The sequence below is a fragment of the Limanda limanda genome, chromosome 9 (assembly GCF_963576545.1).
Source record: "Limanda limanda chromosome 9, fLimLim1.1, whole genome shotgun sequence".
Lineage (NCBI taxonomy): Eukaryota > Metazoa > Chordata > Actinopteri > Pleuronectiformes > Pleuronectidae > Limanda > Limanda limanda.
In genome coordinates, this window is record NC_083644.1 from 312200 (window position 1) to 330533 (window position 18334).

Sequence of the window (18334 nt, forward strand, 5' to 3'; positions counted from 1 at the left end):
GTGTGTATTTAGGTTATTTCAGTATCGAGGCTCCGCTGACTGACAGCTCGCTCGTCCAATGGGAGCGCGGCTCGGCTCCAAAGCAGCGCTGTGATTGGTGAAGGGGGCAGAGGGGCGGGGCTGTGAGATTACAGCTGCGGACATCTGCAGGGAATCGAACAGCGACATCCGGCACCGAGGCAGTCCGGGCTCCTCTCTGTTCGGGCTCCGGAGGAACCGAGCGACTCGACCGGTTCACCGGGAGATCCGGATCCACCCCGGTGGGGGGGGGGGGCGAACCGATCCGACATCTGAGGCTCTGCGGCCCGATGGGAGCTGCGACATATCCGGACCCGGAGCGCCTGGATCCCGGTTCCTGATCCGTGTGGGGGGGTCTCGGTGTGCTCGGTCCCGGGCGGATCCTCGTCCTCGTGCTGGTCCGGATTCAAACGATCATGACTCATCCGCCTGCGATCCTCTAATCTGGATTTAAACCTGAGACCGGATCTGGATTAGTCTGCTCCTGGTTCTGATCGGGTCCATCTGACCCGGTCTGAACAGGTCTGGGTCCCGGTGTGATCTCTGGTCCTGTCTAGTCCTGGTTCTCTCTGCTGTCATCATGCCGACGTCCCGGCCTGGTTCCGATCCGGTGGAGTTCTGGGTGGAGGGTTCGAGGCGGGACGGGACCGTGGAGGAGTTCTACACCCTGAGCTCCGAGCTGGGCAGGTCTGGACCACATGGGGGACAGGGGGGGTGGGGGGGGGGGCAGGTCTTTTCCACATTGATCAGGGGGACAGGGGGGGGGGGGGCAGGTCTGGACCACATGGATCAGGGGGACAGAGGGGGGCAGGTCTGGTTTACAGTCAATGTGATCCAGGTCCAGGGTCCTGCAGGCAGGGGGGTCTGATTGGGTCCTGGATCTGGACCGTGCCCTCTCCTCATCCTCCGACTTTCTGTTAACAACATGTCTCTGTCGTCTGGTGTCTGTCCAGCATCAGGACCAGTGGACGAATAGAGACACTAACGAGTAGAGACCCTAACGAATAGAGACACTAACGAGTAGAGACACTAACGAGTAGAGACACTAACGAATAGAGACACTAACGAATAGAGACACTAACGAGTAGAGACACTAACGAGTAGAGACACTAACGAGTTGAGACACTAACGAGTAGAGACGATGAACGTTTAATGATAAACAACCAACCAAGCCCAAACTGATCAGACACATGTTGTGATGAGAACCGCCACCAGGGGGCATTCAAGTAGATCTGGTTAAGGGAATTAAATAAATAAAATATAAATACTACATACAGAAACTATAACATCCACTCTTACTCAAGTTTTCAACTTATTTCCGTACTTTTACTTCGGGGAAGTAACAGATTACTTCTGTACAGATTGTTTATTGTTTGTTTGTTTACACATCATGTGTAAACAACAACAACAACAGTTCAGCAGTCACAGTGAAATGATGTCACCATCTGTTACCAGGTGACCTGTTACCATGGGGACCAGCCACTGCTGTGTGGGTGTGTGTGTCTTTCAGAAGGATCTGTTTCCTCGCTCACACACACACAGAGACACTCTCTCACACACACACACACACACAGAAACACACACACACAGAAACACTCTCATACTCTCATACTCTCACAGACACACACTCACAGTCACACTCTATTTTTAAAAAGGTTCATAATGTTTCATATGTTAAAAAAACATTCAATCAACACTTTGTATCAACTGAAGAACATTTTTCGTACGTAGCTTTGTTGCTAGGCGACACTTGTAACAGCTGGACAAGCTAGTGACACAATATGACAACCGGACTATCGCACTCCAGTTCGGCCGACTGTTGAGGAATCATCTGACGTCGACTGCGTAACCTTACCTAACCAAACTTACCTAACCTAACCTAACGTAAAGTAACGTAACCCATTGAACCTAACATAACCTAACCTAACCTAGGCTAACCTTACCTAACCTAACGTAAAGTAACGTAACGTAACCTAACCTAACCTAACCTAACCTAACCTAACGTAAAGTAACGTAACCCATTGAACCTAACATAACCTAACCTAACCTAGGCTAACCTTACCTAACCTAACGTAAAGTAACGTAACGTAACGTAACCTAACCTAACCTAACGTAAAGTAACTTAACCCATTGAACCTAACATAACCTAACCTAACCTAGGCTAACCTTACCTAACCTAACGTAAAGTAACGTAACGTAACCTAACCTAACCTAAACTAACCTAACCTAACGTAAAGTAACTTAACCCATTGAACCTAACATAACCTAACCTAACCTAGGCTAACCTTACCTAACCTAACGTAAAGTAACGTAACCTAACTTAACCTAACCTAACGTAACCTAACCTAACCTAACCTAACCTAATGTAAAGTAAAGTAACGTAACCTAACCTAACCTAACCTAACCTAACCTAACCTAACGTTAAGTAACGTAACCTAACGTAAAGTAACCTAACCTAACCTAATGTAAAGTAACGTAACCTAACGTAAAGTAACCTAATGTAATATGTAGATCAGCAGAGACACAGCTTTTATTTATTGAAACAAACACGATGATTTTCCTGATCGTCACTGATGTAAACGTGTGTTGCTTCGTTCGCAGGATTATAAATTTGTCTCAAGCTGAATAACTATAAGAAAATGAATCTTCATAATATGATGTCATGTGATCAGTGAAATCGGGAAATTACATCAGACACAGTAGAAAAACCGCTGCATCCTATTGGATGATGGACACAATCAGAAGGTCACATGGTAGGAATGATGTCATCATGATGTCACTATGACATCATAATAGTAATGCAGTTGATTAGAGACACGTTTTACATCTTATTTAGACGAACCCATCATGTCATCGCACAGCGTGACTGAGCTTCGTGTCCGTGCTGCGTTCAGGATCAACTCGTGCTTGTTGTTTTGTGTTTCCTGTAGAGGAGCCACGTCCATCGTTTATCGCTGTGAAGAGAAACAGACTCAGAAACTCTACGCTGTCAAAGTCCTCAAGAAAACGGTCAGTCATCCTCCGCCAGGGGTCAGAGGTCAGAGTCAGGTTCTTTGGTCCCTGCTGACCTTGTTTCTTCTGCTTCAGATTGACAAGAAAATAGTTCGTACAGAAATTGGAGTCCTGCTGCGTCTGACTCATCCAAACATCGTGAGTATCGTGTGTCTCGCTGCTGTTTTAAATTGTTTCAAAAGATCATATGTTGTCTCTAATGTTGGAAGTGGAACTGAAACTCGCCTGTGTATGTGTGTGATGTCATCAGTGAGGCAGGAAGTGGGTCAGCGTGATGTCATCAGTGGGTGTTCAGAACCTGTTCTCCATGCGAACCCACTGATCCTGGCTCAGGTGTGTTATTGTTAATGTCTCTGATTCTGGAACAGATCCAGCTGAAGGAGATCTTTGAGACGGACACTGACATCGCTCTGGTTCTGGAGCTCGTGACTGGTGGAGAGCTGTTTGACAGGTACACACACACACAGACACACACAGACACACATGTTTTTAGAGGACATTTGAGTGGGACCGCCATAGACTCTAAATAGAGACTGGTGACAAACAGAGTATTTCTACACTGTCCCATTTAAGTATTTTGTACACGCAGACATCATGTGATAATTGAACATTGTGTTTATTTGCAGGATCGTGGAAAGAGGTTACTACAGCGAGAGAGACGCCGCTCACGTCATCAAACAAATCCTGGAGGCTGTGGCGGTAAGACAATTCATTCACTGTTTGTTCTCTGAGACAGGAAAACAATAATATCACTACTCATTAGTTTGTATTTATCAAAAATATACAACAATATGAGAGCTGTGAGTAAGCTGATTATGGTTTAGATACTGTAGTTAAAGGTGTTGTTATAGTTACAGGTGTTGTAGTTGCAGTGTTGTTATAGTTATATGTGCTGTTGTAGTTACAGGTGTTGTTGTAGTTGCAGGTGTTGTTATAGTTGTAGGTGTTGTTGTAGTTACATGTGTTGTAGTTGCAGGTGTTGTAGTTACAGGTGTTGTTATAGTTAAATGTGTTGTTGTAATTGTAGGTGGTGTTGTAGTTGTAGGTGGTGTTGTAGTAACATGTGTTGTTATTGTAACATGTGTTGTAGTTGCAGGTGTTGTTGTAGTTGTAGGTGTTGTTGTAGTTACAGGTGTTGTTGTAGTTACATTTTTTGTTGTGGTTACATGTGTTGTTGTAGTTTCAGGAGTTGTTGTAGGTGTTGTTGTAGTTGCAGGTGATGTTGTAGTTACATGTGTTGTTGTAGTTACATGTGTTGTTGTTGTAGTTACAGGTGTTGTTGTAGTAACATGTGTTGTTGTAGTTGCAGGTTTTGTTTTAGTTTCAGGAGTTGTTGTAGTTGCAGGTGTTGTTGTAGTTACATGTGTTGTTGTAGTTACATGTGTTGTTGTAGTTACAGGTTTTGTTGTAGTTTCAGGAGTTGTTGTAGGTGTTGTTGTAGTTGCAGGTGATGTTGTAGTTACATGTGTCGTTGTAGTTACATGTGTTGTTGTTGTAGTTACAGGTGTTGTTGTAGTAACATGTGTTGTTGTAGCTACAGGTGTTGTTGTAGTTGCAGGTGTTGTTGTAGTTACAGGTGTTGTTGTAGTTGTAGGTGTTGTTGTAGTTGCAGGTGATGTTGTAGTTACATGTGTTGTTGGAGTTACATGTGTTGTTGTAGTTGCAGGTGTTGTTGTAGTTACAGGTGTTGTTGTAGTTACAGGTGTTGTTGTAGTTACAGGTGTTATTGTAGTTGAAGGTGTTGTTGTCACTGCTGTTGTTGCTCATGGCAGCAGTGTGTAGCAGCTGCAGGTTTCTTATATAACAGCTGCTTCCATCTTCCTGCTGAACAGATTAAAACCAGTGGATTAACACACACACACACACACACACACACACACACACACATACACACACACACACACACACACACACACACACACACACACACACACACACACACACACACACACACAGTGACCTACATTTAACATGCAGAAAAACATGAGCCTGTGTGTGGCATTAATCTGCATCACTGAAACATCCTGCAGACCCTGAACACATCAACATTGTTTTACGACTGACTTTCTCAACATCTGGGTCGTGCCCCCCCACGTGGACCTGTGGTGTTAACATGGATCTGGGTCGTGCCCCCCCCACGTGGACCTGTGGTGTTATCTATAGATATCTGGATCCAAGGTTTTTAGAGAAATTAGCTAAACGTTAGCAGCAGCTGATCTAAGATCAGGGGGCGGGGCTACCGGGGACAGGAAGAGAACAATCACCACTTCAGTTTCGTTCTGTGGTTAAGTCCGTGCGGCCAGATCCTCCATAGACCCCCCCCCCATCACCATCACCACCACCTGAAGGCTCTGTGTTCCCGTCTGATCTGCTACTGGGAGCTGTACCGCCTGCAGGAGGCGCTGTCAGCGCTCAATGTGTAGTTCAGTGACATTGTGTATTTGTGTTTCAGTATTTACATGAACATGGCGTGGTGCATCGTGACCTGAAACCAGAGAACCTGCTGTATGCCGACCTGTCACTGGACGCTCCGCTCAAGATAGGTGAGGACTGTCTGAAGGGTTCAATCAATCAGTCAATAATATATCATGTCCAATAATAAACGTTATCATGCTAATGTTACCACATGTTTAAAATAAGGAATAAACCAGAGAAAATGAGAATAAAACAAAGGAACATAGAGAATTTATATTTATTAGATTATATAAATGAATAAAGAGGATTAGTCAGTGTAATTAAGAATTCATTTTAAAAATTATTAATTTAATATTAAGTTATTAGTGGGCAATGGAATTTTACAAAATCATCGTTTTGTATTATCTGGAAACAGTGAAAAGAACTTTCTGTAAATCACATGATAGAAACGACTTCATTTTACAAATCGTTCTGAGCAGGTAGAGATCAACACTTTTTTCACTAACAAGTCAATATCATCCTGAGATTTATAGATTTATAGATTTATAGATTTATAGATTTATAGATTTATAGATCAAAACCAAGCTTTCTGATGTGGGTGTATTCAGTTTGCACCTGACAGCCACAGAACAAGGAGCCAGTTCGGTTTCACTTCAATAGTTCAACAGATTCAATGTGTTTTTTAATGGTGGTCGCAGACTGAAGTGGTTTCTTCTGGACCAGTGAACTGTTGTTAAACTGAAGCTCAAAGAACTGGTTTGACTCATCACCGGCTCTGGACCGGCTCTGAACCGGCTCTGAACCGGCTCTGAACCGGCTCTGAACCGGCTATGGACCGGCTCTGGACCGGCTCTGGCCCGGCTCTGGACCGGCTCTGGACCGGCTCTGAACCGGCTATGGACCGGCTCTGGACCGGCTCTGGCCCGGCTCTTGACCGGCTCTGGACCGGCTCTGGCCCGGCTCTGGCCCAGCTCTGGACCGGCTCTGAACCTGCTCTGAACCGACTCTGAACCGGCTCTGAACCGGCTCTGGACCGGCTCTGAACCGGCTCTGAACCGGCTCTGGACCGGCTCTGAACCGGCTCTGAACCGGCTATGGACCGGCTCTGGACCGGCTCTGGCCCGGCTCTTGACCAGCTCTGGACCGGCTCTGGCCCGGCTCTGGCCCGGCTCTGGACCGGCTCTGAACCAGCTCTGAACCGGCTCTGGACTTGCTCTGGACCGGCTCTGGACCGGCTCTGGCCCGGCTCTGGCCCAGCTCTGGACCGGCTCTGAACCGGCTCTGAACCGGCTCTGGACTTGCTCTGGACCGGCTCTGGACCGGCTCTGGCCCGGCTCTGGCCCAGCTCTGGACCGGCTCTGAACCGGCTCTGGACTTGCTCTGGACTTGCTCTGGACCGGCTCTGGACCGGCTCTGAACCGGCTCTGAACCGGCTCTGAACCGGCTCTGAACCGGCTATGGACCGGCTCTGGACCGGCTCTGGCCCGGCTCTGGACCGGCTCTGGACCGGCTCTGAACCGGCTATGGACCGGCTCTGGACCGGCTCTGGCCCGGCTCTTGACCGGCTCTGGACCGGCTCTGGCCCGGCTCTGGCCCAGCTCTGGACCGGCTCTGAACCTGCTCTGAACCGACTCTGAACCGGCTCTGAACCGGCTCTGGACCGGCTCTGAACCGGCTCTGAACCGGCTCTGGACCGGCTCTGAACCGGCTCTGAACCGGCTATGGACCGGCTCTGGACCGGCTCTGGCCCGGCTCTTGACCAGCTCTGGACCGGCTCTGGCCCGGCTCTGGCCCGGCTCTGGACCGGCTCTGAACCAGCTCTGAACCGGCTCTGGACTTGCTCTGGACCGGCTCTGGACCGGCTCTGGCCCGGCTCTGGCCCAGCTCTGGACCGGCTCTGAACCGGCTCTGAACCGGCTCTGGACTTGCTCTGGACCGGCTCTGGACCGGCTCTGGCCCGGCTCTGGCCCAGCTCTGGACCGGCTCTGAACCGGCTCTGGACTTGCTCTGGACTTGCTCTGGACCGGCTCTGGACCGGCTCTGAACCAGCTCTGAACCTGCTCTGGACCGGCTCTGAACCTGCTCTGGACCGACTCTGGACCGGCTCTGAACCGGCTCTGAACCTGCTCTGGACCGGCTCTGAACCTGCTCTGGACCGACTCTGGACCGGCTCTGGACCGGCTCTGGACCGGCTCTAGACCGGCTCTGGACCGGCTCTGGACCGGTTCTGGCCCGGGCTCTGGACCGGCTCTGAACCGGCTCTGAACCTGCTCTGGACCGGCTCTGGACCTGCTCTGGACCGGCTCTGGACCGGCTCTGGACCGGTTCTGGCCCGGGCTCTGGACCGGCTCTGAATCGGTGGCGGTGGAAAAGGAAACAGGAAACAGATGAGAAGACTGTTGTTCACTGAAGATGTTCGTGATAAGGAAAGAATTTGGTTTGTAGACGCAGAGATTTGTTTCTTCAGACTTGAGAAGGAAAATGAGCAGAACTCAGGAACTTGTTATTCCAGATGAAAGAGTAGTTTTCATGACTCGTTATTACTCGTTCAGATCTGACGGTGAAACTTTCTCTTCCTCTCTCGCAGCCGACTTTGGTCTCTCCAAAATCATCGATGACCAAGTCACCATGAAGACGGTGTGTGGTACCCCGGGGTACTGCGGTTAGTACTCCACCACTGACAGTACACGCAGTACTACATGCAGATGGTGTAGTCTCAATACCAGATGCAGTAGATGGTGTAGTATTAGTACTAGATCAGTAGTAGTCATGTGGTATCAGGCAGTGTTGTGTTCAGGCAGGTGCTGCTCTGTGGGATTTCTCAGTTATGCCCCATCTGCTCTGTCTTCAGCTCCAGAGATTCTGAGGGGAAACGCCTACGGACCTGAAGTGGACATGTGGTCAGTGGGCGTCATCCTCTACATCCTGTGAGTCACACAGACACACACACACACACACACACACACACACACACACACACACACACACACACACACACAGACACACACACACACACACACACACACACACATACACACACACAGACACACACACACACACACACACACACACACACACACACACACACACACACACACACAGACACACACACACACACACACACACACACATACACACACACACACACACACACACACACACACACACACACACCCTGCCTCCCATCGACATAAAACTATGGTTGTTGGCGTTAAATAGAAATTAACCTTTGTGTAAATATTGTTTTTCTTCATATCCTACCGGATGTACAGTGGTGAGACAACCATGTGAGAGAGATTCTATAAGTACTTATATAATATAAACTTCCTGTCTCCAGACTGTGTGGGTTCGAGCCCTTCTTCGACCCGAGGGGCGATCAGTACATGTACAGCAGAATCCTCAACTGCGACTACGAGTTTGTGTCTCCGTGGTGGGACGAGGTTTCCCTCAATGCAAAGGACCTGGTGAGTTTCATCTCAACATGAAGTTTAACGCATCTTCATGTCAACAATGTGTCTTAGCCAAAACATGACATATGTTTAACACAAGTTTTCTGACTTTAGTCACCTGCTGCCTTCGTCCCGGACACACATACATTCTCAGTTGATGAAGGTTAATAACATTCAGGTCTGAGGTGATTCGACTTGGAAACTTCAATTACACTTCAAAGAATTTGAGGAAAACCTATGAGCAAAAAAAACAGCATGAAGAATCCAGGTCGGTCAGTTCAGTGTGGACGGAAAAATGTAAAAGGTTTTTATTCCAATGAACCTGAACCCATATTCTGACCAGCCCATTCTACATGCCATTATTATATTATTATTGGACATAAGTTTTCCTCACATTTTTCCTTTCATGATCACCAGTGGTTTGAGGGACACCAGTGGTTTGAGGGACACCAGTAGTTTGAGGGACACCAGTGGTTTGAGGGACACCAGTGGTTAGAGGGACACCAGTGGTTTGAGGGACACCAGTGGTTAGAGGGACACCAGTGGTTTGAGGGACACCAGTGGTTAGAGGGACACCAGTGGTTAGAGGGACACCAGTGGTTTGAGGGACACCAGTGGTTTGAGGGACACCAGTGGTTTGAGGGACACCAGTAGTTTGAGGGACACCAGTGGTTTGAGGGACACCAGTGGTTAGAGGGACACCAGTGGTTTGAGGGACACCAGTGGTTAGAGGGACACCAGTGGTTTGAGGGACACCAGTGGTTAGAGGGACACCAGTGGTTAGAGGGACACCAGTGGTTTGAGGGACACCAGTGGTTAGAGGGACACCAGTGGTTTGAGGGACACAAGTGGTTTGAGGGACACCAGTGGTTAGAGGGACACCAGTGGTTTGAGGGACACCAGTGGTTTGACGGACACCAGTGGTTTGAGGGACACCAGTGGTTTGAGGGACACCAGTGGTTAGACGGACACCAGTGGTTTGAGGGACACCAGTGGTTTGAGGGACACCAGTGGTTTGAGGGACACCAGTGGTTAGAGGGACACCAGTGGTTTGAGGGACACCAGTGGTTTGAGGGACACCGGTGGTTAGACGGACACCAGTGGTTAGAGGGACACCAGTGGTTTGACGGACACCAGTGGTTTGAGGGACACCAGTGGTTAGAGGGACACCAGTGGTTTGAGGGACACCAGTGGTTAGACGGACACCAGTGGTTAGACGGACACCAGTGGTTTGAGGGACACCAGTGGTTAGAGGGACACCAGTGGTTTGAGGGACACCAGTGGTTAGAGGGACACCAGTGGTTAGAGGGACACCAGTGGTTTGAGAGACACCAGTGTTTTGACGGACACCAGTGGTTTGAGGGACACCAGTGGTTTGAGGGACACCAGTGGTTAGAGGGACACCAGTGGTTTGAGAGACACCAGTGTTTTGACGGACACCAGTGGTTTGAGGGACACCAGTGGTTTGAGGGACACCGGTGGTTAGACGGACACCAGTGGTTAGAGGGACACCAGTGGTTTGACGGACACCAGTGGTTAGAGGGACACCAGTGGTTTGAGGGACACCAGTGGTTAGAGGGACACCAGTGGTTTGACGGACACCAGTGGTTTGAGGGACACCAGTGGTTTGAAGGACACCAGTGGTTTGACGGACACCAGTGGTTAGAGGGACACCAGTGGTTTGAGGGACACCACTGGTTTGAGGGACACCAGTGGTTTGAGGGACACCAGTGTTTTAACGGATACCAGTGGTTTGACGGACACCAGTGGTTAGAGGGACACCAGTGGTTTGAGGGACACCAGCGGTTAGAGGGACACCAGTGGTTCGACGGACACCAGTGGTTTGAGGGACACCAGTGGTTAGAGGGACACCAGTGGTTTGAGGGACACCAGTGGTTAGAGGGACACCAGTGGTTTGACGGACACCAGTGGTTAGAGGGACACCAGTGGTTAGAGGGACACCAGTGGTTTGAGGGACACCAGTGGTTTGACGGACACCAGTGGTTAGAGGGACACCAGTGGTTTGAGGGACACCAGTGGTTTGAGGGACACCAGTGGTTTGAGGGACACCAGTGGTTAGAGGGGGTGGTTTGAGGGACACCAGTGTTTTGACGGACACCAGTGGTTTGAGGGACACCAGTGGTTAGAGGGACACCAGTGGTTTGAGGGACACCAGTGGTTTGAGGGACACCAGTGGTTAGAGGGGGTGGTTTGAGGGACACCAGTGGTTTGACGGACACCAGTGGTTAGAGGGACACCAGTGGTTTGAGGGACACCAGTGGTTTGAGGGACACCAGTGGTTTGAGGGACACCAGTGGTTAGAGGGGGTGGTTTGAGGGACACCAGTGTTTTGACGGACACCAGTGGTTTGAGGGACACCAGTGGTTAGAGGGACACCAGTGGTTTGAGGGACACCAGTGGTTAGAGGGACACCAGTGGTTAGAGGGACACCAGTGGTTTGACGGACACCAGTGGTTTGAGGGACACCAGTGGTTAGAGGGACACCAGTGGTTTGAGGGGGTGGTTTGAGGGACACCAGTGGTTTGATGGATACCAGTGGTTTGAGGGACACCAGTGGTTAGAGGGACACCAGTGGTTTGAGGGACACCAGTGGTTTGACGGACACCAGTGGTTAGAGGGACACCAGTGGTTTGACGGACACCAGTGGTTTGAGGGACACCAGTGGTTTGAGGGACACCAGTGGTTAGAGGGACACCAGTGGTTTGAGGGACACCAGTGGTTTGACGGACACCAGTGGTTAGAGGGACACCAGTGGTTTGACGGACACCAGTGGTTTGAGGGACACCAGTGGTTAGAGGGACACCAGTGGTTTGAGGGACACCAGTGGTTAGAGGGACACCAGTGGTTTGACGGACACCAGTGGTTAGAGGGACACCAGTGGTTTGAGGGACACCAGTGGTTTGAGGGACACCAGTGGTTTGAGGGACACCAGTGGTTAGAGGGGGTGGTTTGAGGGACACCAGTGTTTTGACGGACACCAGTGGTTTGAGGGACACCAGTGGTTAGAGGGACACCAGTGGTTTGAGGGACACCAGTGGTTTGAGGGACACCAGTGGTTAGAGGGGGTGGTTTGAGGGACACCAGTGGTTTGACGGACACCAGTGGTTAGAGGGACACCAGTGGTTTGAGGGACACCAGTGGTTTGAGGGACACCAGTGGTTTGAGGGACACCAGTGGTTAGAGGGGGTGGTTTGAGGGACACCAGTGTTTTGACGGACACCAGTGGTTTGAGGGACACCAGTGGTTAGAGGGACACCAGTGGTTTGAGGGACACCAGTGGTTAGAGGGACACCAGTGGTTAGAGGGACACCAGTGGTTTGACGGACACCAGTGGTTTGAGGGACACCAGTGGTTAGAGGGACACCAGTGGTTTGAGGGGGTGGTTTGAGGGACACCAGTGGTTTGATGGATACCAGTGGTTTGAGGGACACCAGTGGTTAGAGGGACACCAGTGGTTTGAGGGACACCAGTGGTTTGACGGACACCAGTGGTTAGAGGGACACCAGTGGTTTGACGGACACCAGTGGTTAGAGGGACACCAGTGGTTTGAGGGACACCAGTGGTTTGAGGGACACCAGTGGTTAGAGGGACACCAGTGGTTTGAGGGACACCAGTAGTTTGAGGGACACCAGTGGTTTGAGGGACACCAGTGGTTAGAGGGACACCAGTGGTTTGAGGGACACCAGTGGTTTGAGGGACACCAGTGGTTAGAGGGACACCAGTGGTTTGAGGGACACCAGTGGTTTGAGGGACACCAGTGGTTAGAGGGACACCAGTGGTTAGACGGACACCAGTGGTTTGAGGGGGTGGTTTGAGGGACACCAGTGGTTAGAGGGACACCAGTGGTTTGAGGGACACCAGTGGTTTGAGGGACACCAGTGGTTTGAGGGACACCAGTGGTTAGAGGGACACCAGTGGTTTGAGGGACACCAGTGGTTAGAGGGACACCAGTGGTTTGAGGGGGTTGTTTGAGGGACACCAGTGGTTTGACGGACACCAGTGGTTAGAGGGACACCAGTGGTTTGACGGACACCAGTGGTTAGAGGGACACCAGTGGTTTGACGGACACCAGTGTGTCCTGCCTCCTCTTCCTTTAAACTACACGTGTCTAGATTGACTTGGGACTTGATGTGTCCTTGGACTTGACTGGTTCTGGTCTCAAAAACACTTGAGACATGACTCAAGCTGCTGTCAGACCTGCACGGAACTCTGGGGAAAGTCCTGAGTTTCTCTGGTGGAGTCATTTACTTTGTGAGACCATGTTTCAGAAGGATCTCAGACCTGGTTCAGCAGGGACTTGGATTCTATTTGGACCAACCTGAGACTCGCCTTGATTGAACTTGAATTGAACTTGAATCTGTTTCTACGAAGACTTGACTTGGTTCGTCTGATTATTTTTGGAACAACTTCTGACCTGACATGAACTTGGACCAGACGAGTCCTGGACACGTTTGGAACGACTTGTGATTTAACATAGCTGGTTAAATAGTGCGGTCCTGGACATGAACTTGTAAAGAATTCAAACTAAACATTAGTGGAGTGACTTGAGACATCAGTGGACCAGAGCTTGTCTGTAATGACGTCAGAACCTTTTAGTTTATTTTGATTTGAGACTCGGTTTGCACTTCTCAGGTGAGCAAGCTGATCGTGCTGGACCCTCACAAGCGCCTCAGTGTCCGGGAGGCTCTGCAGCACCCGTGGGTGCTGGGCAAGGCCGCCCGCTTCTCCCACATGGACACCACCCAGAGGAAGCTGCAGGAGTTCAACGCTCGGCGTAAGCTCAAGGTGAGGACACCTTCTCTACAAGTCAAAGTTTATACAACACATGAAATCCACCAGTTTCTGTTTGTTCTCCACCGAGTCAGTTAGAAACCGAACGGTCGAAACACCGACAACCTAACGAACCAGATCCTTACTGCCTGTGTGTCGACAGGCTGCCATGAAGGCCGTGGTCGCCACCAGCCGCATGAACGAGGGGTCGCGGCGTCGTACCGACAGCTGTGAGATCCCGGGCTCAGGGGCGTCCAGGCAGAGCAGCATGCAGCAGGACCAGCCTCCTGATTCCACAGACCCCGCCCCTTCAGACCAAGAAGCCCCGCCCTCAGATCAACGGCCACAAGAAGATGAATCAAAGCCCAACGACAAAAGTGCTCGTAGCCCCTCGTCTCCACGTGTTCTCAAACCCCCCAGCTCTGATGTCACGGCCACAGAGCCCGCCCCCCCCACCAGGCCACCGCTGCGGGCCGACGGGCTGCGGCAGGCGTCCGTCTGTCCTAAAACTGTCCTGGTCCAACCCCGACCGCCGCAGAAGAGCTGCTCCATGGTAGAGCCCGCCTCCAGAGTCCAGGTCACGCCGTCGAGTCCCAACAGCCTCACTAATGGCTTCACGCCAGGGGCGGAGCCAGCCAGTAAGATGCCCCACGGCCAGTGATCACCTGACAGAGCGGCCCCAGCTTCACACAATCACAACAATCACGAGGTTCGGCCGTTTCGCTCCAACTTCATTCATTTAAAACATTTTACTTGTAGCCGCCTCTTCCAGTGCTAGTCCATCAGCTGATGCTAACATGCTAACAGCTACGTACTCACAGTTGTTTTATACCAGTGGTTGAGCTGCTGGTTTTTAGAGGTTTGTCCAGTTCAGGAATCATACGAGCTGTTTGTTTTACTGTGGTGAGAAAAACCCCAGAGACGCTAACAGACGCCTCAAGCTAAGCTAACAGCTGCTGAGGCTAAACGCTAACTGAACGGGAAACCTCCCAGACATCATCTGAACGCAGCTTCGGGTGAAACCCCTGATCTCCTGGTTATGACGTGAGAAGCAGTGTTAACGTTAGTGGGCGTGGTCAAGTTTGAGCAGAATGCTGCTAGGCAACATCAACATGGATGTTAAAATAACAATCCCTGTTAACACGCTGCAGGAAATAAAAAGGCTCATTGACACGGAGCAAAGTCAAAGCCAAATGAAACATCAACATTTCCTTTGATGGAAAATTAAGAAAAACAAGAAACAATACAAAATGTTCATAATCACTGTTTCTGTGGTGGTGACGACCACAAGAGGGCAGCGTTCACATCAGCTTCTACACCTTATCAAGAGGAAGGAAACTCAAGATGTTTCCTGTTAAACTCCTCTGACTTCTTGTTGAAAACAGTTGTGATATTATCATAAATGATCCTTTTCCAGTTGTGTGTAAAACATTGCTGTTTTAGTCAAGAGATTTAAATATATCTCTGAATATATAATTATAGAGTTAATGTTGGATTTTATTGGTGGTTTATCTTCCATTAATAATATTTGTCACCAAATGTAAGAAGTCGGAGGCTGGTTATGTAAAATCACGGGTTAAACGATATGACATGAACATGAAACCCTCTTCAGGCTCAGATCAAACCACGTCTCTGTGTTTGGTTCTTACCACATTAAAAAACCTGAAGTGAACCAGTGAAGTGAACCAGTGAAGTGAAGCGGTTCTGGAAACATCTGGAATCCAGCTGCTGGGAATCAGGTTCAGAACCTGAAGATGCTGGGAGCAGATCTCAGGATCTGATCTGAGATCTGTCTTTCTGTTTGAATGGAGGAAAGGAATGAAGCTTCATCTGGTTGCCATGGTGACATCATGATGGTATCAATAGGAGCATCAGCTACTTCAGGCGCAGTACTCCACAGTACTACAGTACTCCACAGTACTAAAGTACTCCACAATACTCCACAGTTCTACAGTACTCCACAGTTCTACAGTACTCCACAGTACTACAGTACTCCACAGTACACTACAGTACTCCACAGTACTCTACAGTACTACAGTACTCCACAGTACTCTATATGGTTAATGGTTTGTATATAACACTTTTCTAGTCTTGATGACACTCAATGTCTTGACAGTAGTTTTCCATTCACACACACATTCACACAAAGCATCTCTTAGCAGCACTTCTTGTTCTATGAGGGCAGGTCGGGGGTCAGCGTCTTGCCCAAGGACCCTTCGGCACGCAGATGGGGACGACTGGGGATCGAACTGCCGACCTTCTGGTTGAAGGACAACCGCTCTACCCCTCACCCAGTACTCCACAGTACTCCACAGTACTGCAGTACTCCACTAGGATGAACGTCCTCGTGGTTCAAACATTATATCGTCGGAGGTGAAGACTGCAGCTGCTGCTTCTGCTTCTTCTTCTACTGTTTAATTCTGTCTCTACTTCCTGTGATTGGTCCAAAAGTCCAAACGCTCCAACAAAGTGTTCTCACTGCAAACCACCAGACCAGGTTCAGTTTGATCCAGACCCAGAACTGCTCTTCTGCTCTGAGGAACCGTTCACACCTGATGTTCAGGTTCACACTGAACTGAAGAGTCTGAAGCTCTGAACCAGGTGTGAACGAGTCCGACTTCTTCTTCTTCTTCTTCTTCTTCTGGTTCACAAGGTGAATTCTTCCTCAGACATTCATGACGAAGATGAGTGATTGTATTTTATTAAACTTTATTAACATGGCAAATGTGGACAGTGATATGAAGGAGTGAGAGCTGATTCTTCTTCTTCTTCTTCTATTTCTTCTTCTTCTTGTTCTTCTTCTTCTTCTTCTTCTTCTTCTTCTTCTATTTCTTCTTCTTCTTCTTCTTCTTCTTCTTCTTCTTCTATTTCTTCTTCTTCTTCTTCTTCTTCTTCTTCTTCTTCTTCTTCTTCTTCTTCTTCTTCTTCTTCTTGTCTCTGTTCGGAGCATGAGTGTGAAAATAACAGATTTCTGCTTTTCACAGAGAAAAATGTACTGGACTTTTTTATCCTTTCTACTCGTGTTGACTGAGTAGATGTGGTAGTTTTAGCCTCAGTGACATGTTGTGTTCGTGAGCTTCTATTAAAACCTGGTGTTTGTACAGAGTTGGTTTTAAAGGACTGAGACACGTTCAGTGTGATTCCAACATAACAGATTCAAACTTCTCATCTGATCTGAAACCACACGTTCTACCTCTTTTTCTACAGGGGCTTCCAAAAGAGGAAACCAACCAGCGGTGGCTCGGACACTTCAACCTGCACAGCGAAGCTTAGACGAGTCATGTGACTGATAAGAACCAATCAGGAAGAGAACGTCTGAGTCATCGTTTACTAAAGTCTCAGTTTCTGTTCAGACTCAAACACAAACCCAGAGTTTAAGAAGCTGAAACGAGACCAGTTTACACCGGTCTCTGATCCAGAGGCTGGAAAACTCCACCAGGTGTAACCATAGCAACGGGGATGAGGTTTAAAACGGTTGTCATGGTGATCGCTGTGTGCGTTGTTCTGTCTCAGCCACCGTACAAACATGTCGGTCCCTTTAAAGAGGAAGTGAGCGCACAAACCTTTTGACCTCTGACCTGAGGCTGAAGGGCTCTGATTGGTCGAGGAGCTCTGACAGATGTGTGTGTTCCTCAGGTGAGAAACTCGGACGAATCTCGACTCTTCTGTACAAACATGAATATTTTACTTCTATTAATCTGCCTGTGGGGGGGGCGTGGTTGGGGTGGGCGGGGTCTAGCCTGTAAACCTATCGTCTTGTGTTTGATGAGTAAACCTGTAGCTCTTTTATTTTGAAGGATGAAACCTGTAGCTCTTTTATTTTGAAGGATGACCTATAAACTGGTGTTGCATGTATTATTTAATTTTGTTGATCCAATCAGATTAAAGCAGGTTGAACTGATCTGAGTTCAGTTTCACTTCATCTCGTCCACTAGGGTTAGCTCAACATCCAACCTCATCCAATCCAACATCCAACCACATCCAACCAAACTTCAGCCAAACACATCCAGCCAAACATCCAACACTAGGGTTAGCTCAACATCCAACCTCATCCAATCCAACATCCAACGAAACATCCAGCCAAACAAATCCAGCCAAACATCAAACATCCAACAATAGTGTTAGCTCAACATCCAACCTCATCCAATCCAACATCCAACCAAACATCCATCCAAACATCCATCCATACACAAACATCCAACACTAGGGTTAGCTCAACATCCAACCTCATCCAATCCAACATCCAACCACATCCAACCAAACATCCAAACATCCAACATCCAACACTAGGGTTAGCTCAACATCCAATCCAACATCCAACCAAACACCCAACCAAACATCCATCCAAACATCCAACATCCAACCAAACACATCAAACATCCAACCAAACATCCATCCAAACACATCCAGCCCAACATCCAACCAAACATCCATCCAAACACATCCAGCCAAACATCCAACCAAACATCCAGCCCAACACATCAACCACATCCAACCAAACATCCATCAAAACACATCCAGCCAAACATCCAACCAAACATCCAGCCAAACATCCAACCTCATCCAATCCAACCAAACATCCATCCAAACACATCCAGCCCAACATCCAACCAAACACATCAAACATCCATCCAAACACATCCAGCCAA

General features: G+C 48.9%; 1 protein-coding gene across 2 annotated transcripts; it reads left to right on the forward strand.

The window, feature by feature from the left end:
- Positions 1-154: 154 nt before the first annotated feature.
- On the forward strand, positions 155-17390 carry si:ch73-60h1.1 (calcium/calmodulin-dependent protein kinase type IV). Of its 2 annotated transcripts, XR_009680712.1 has the most exons (12): positions 155-705; positions 2949-3027; positions 3106-3168; positions 3399-3481; positions 3657-3729; positions 5483-5573; positions 8033-8107; positions 8297-8372; positions 8783-8909; positions 13548-13700; positions 13849-16058; positions 16893-17390. XR_009680712.1 is itself a non-coding variant. In XM_061078710.1 (11 exons), the coding sequence occupies exons 1-11, from the start codon at positions 599-601 to the stop codon at positions 14344-14346; spliced, it is 1425 nt and encodes a 474-aa protein (XP_060934693.1). In that variant the 5' UTR covers positions 155-598; the 3' UTR covers positions 14347-16485. The 2 variants fall into 2 exon arrangements, 1 of the variants encoding a protein (XP_060934693.1); XM_061078710.1 differs by lacking the exon at positions 16893-17390 and having other exon boundaries at positions 13849-16485.
- The last annotated feature ends 944 nt before the right edge of the window (positions 17391-18334 follow it).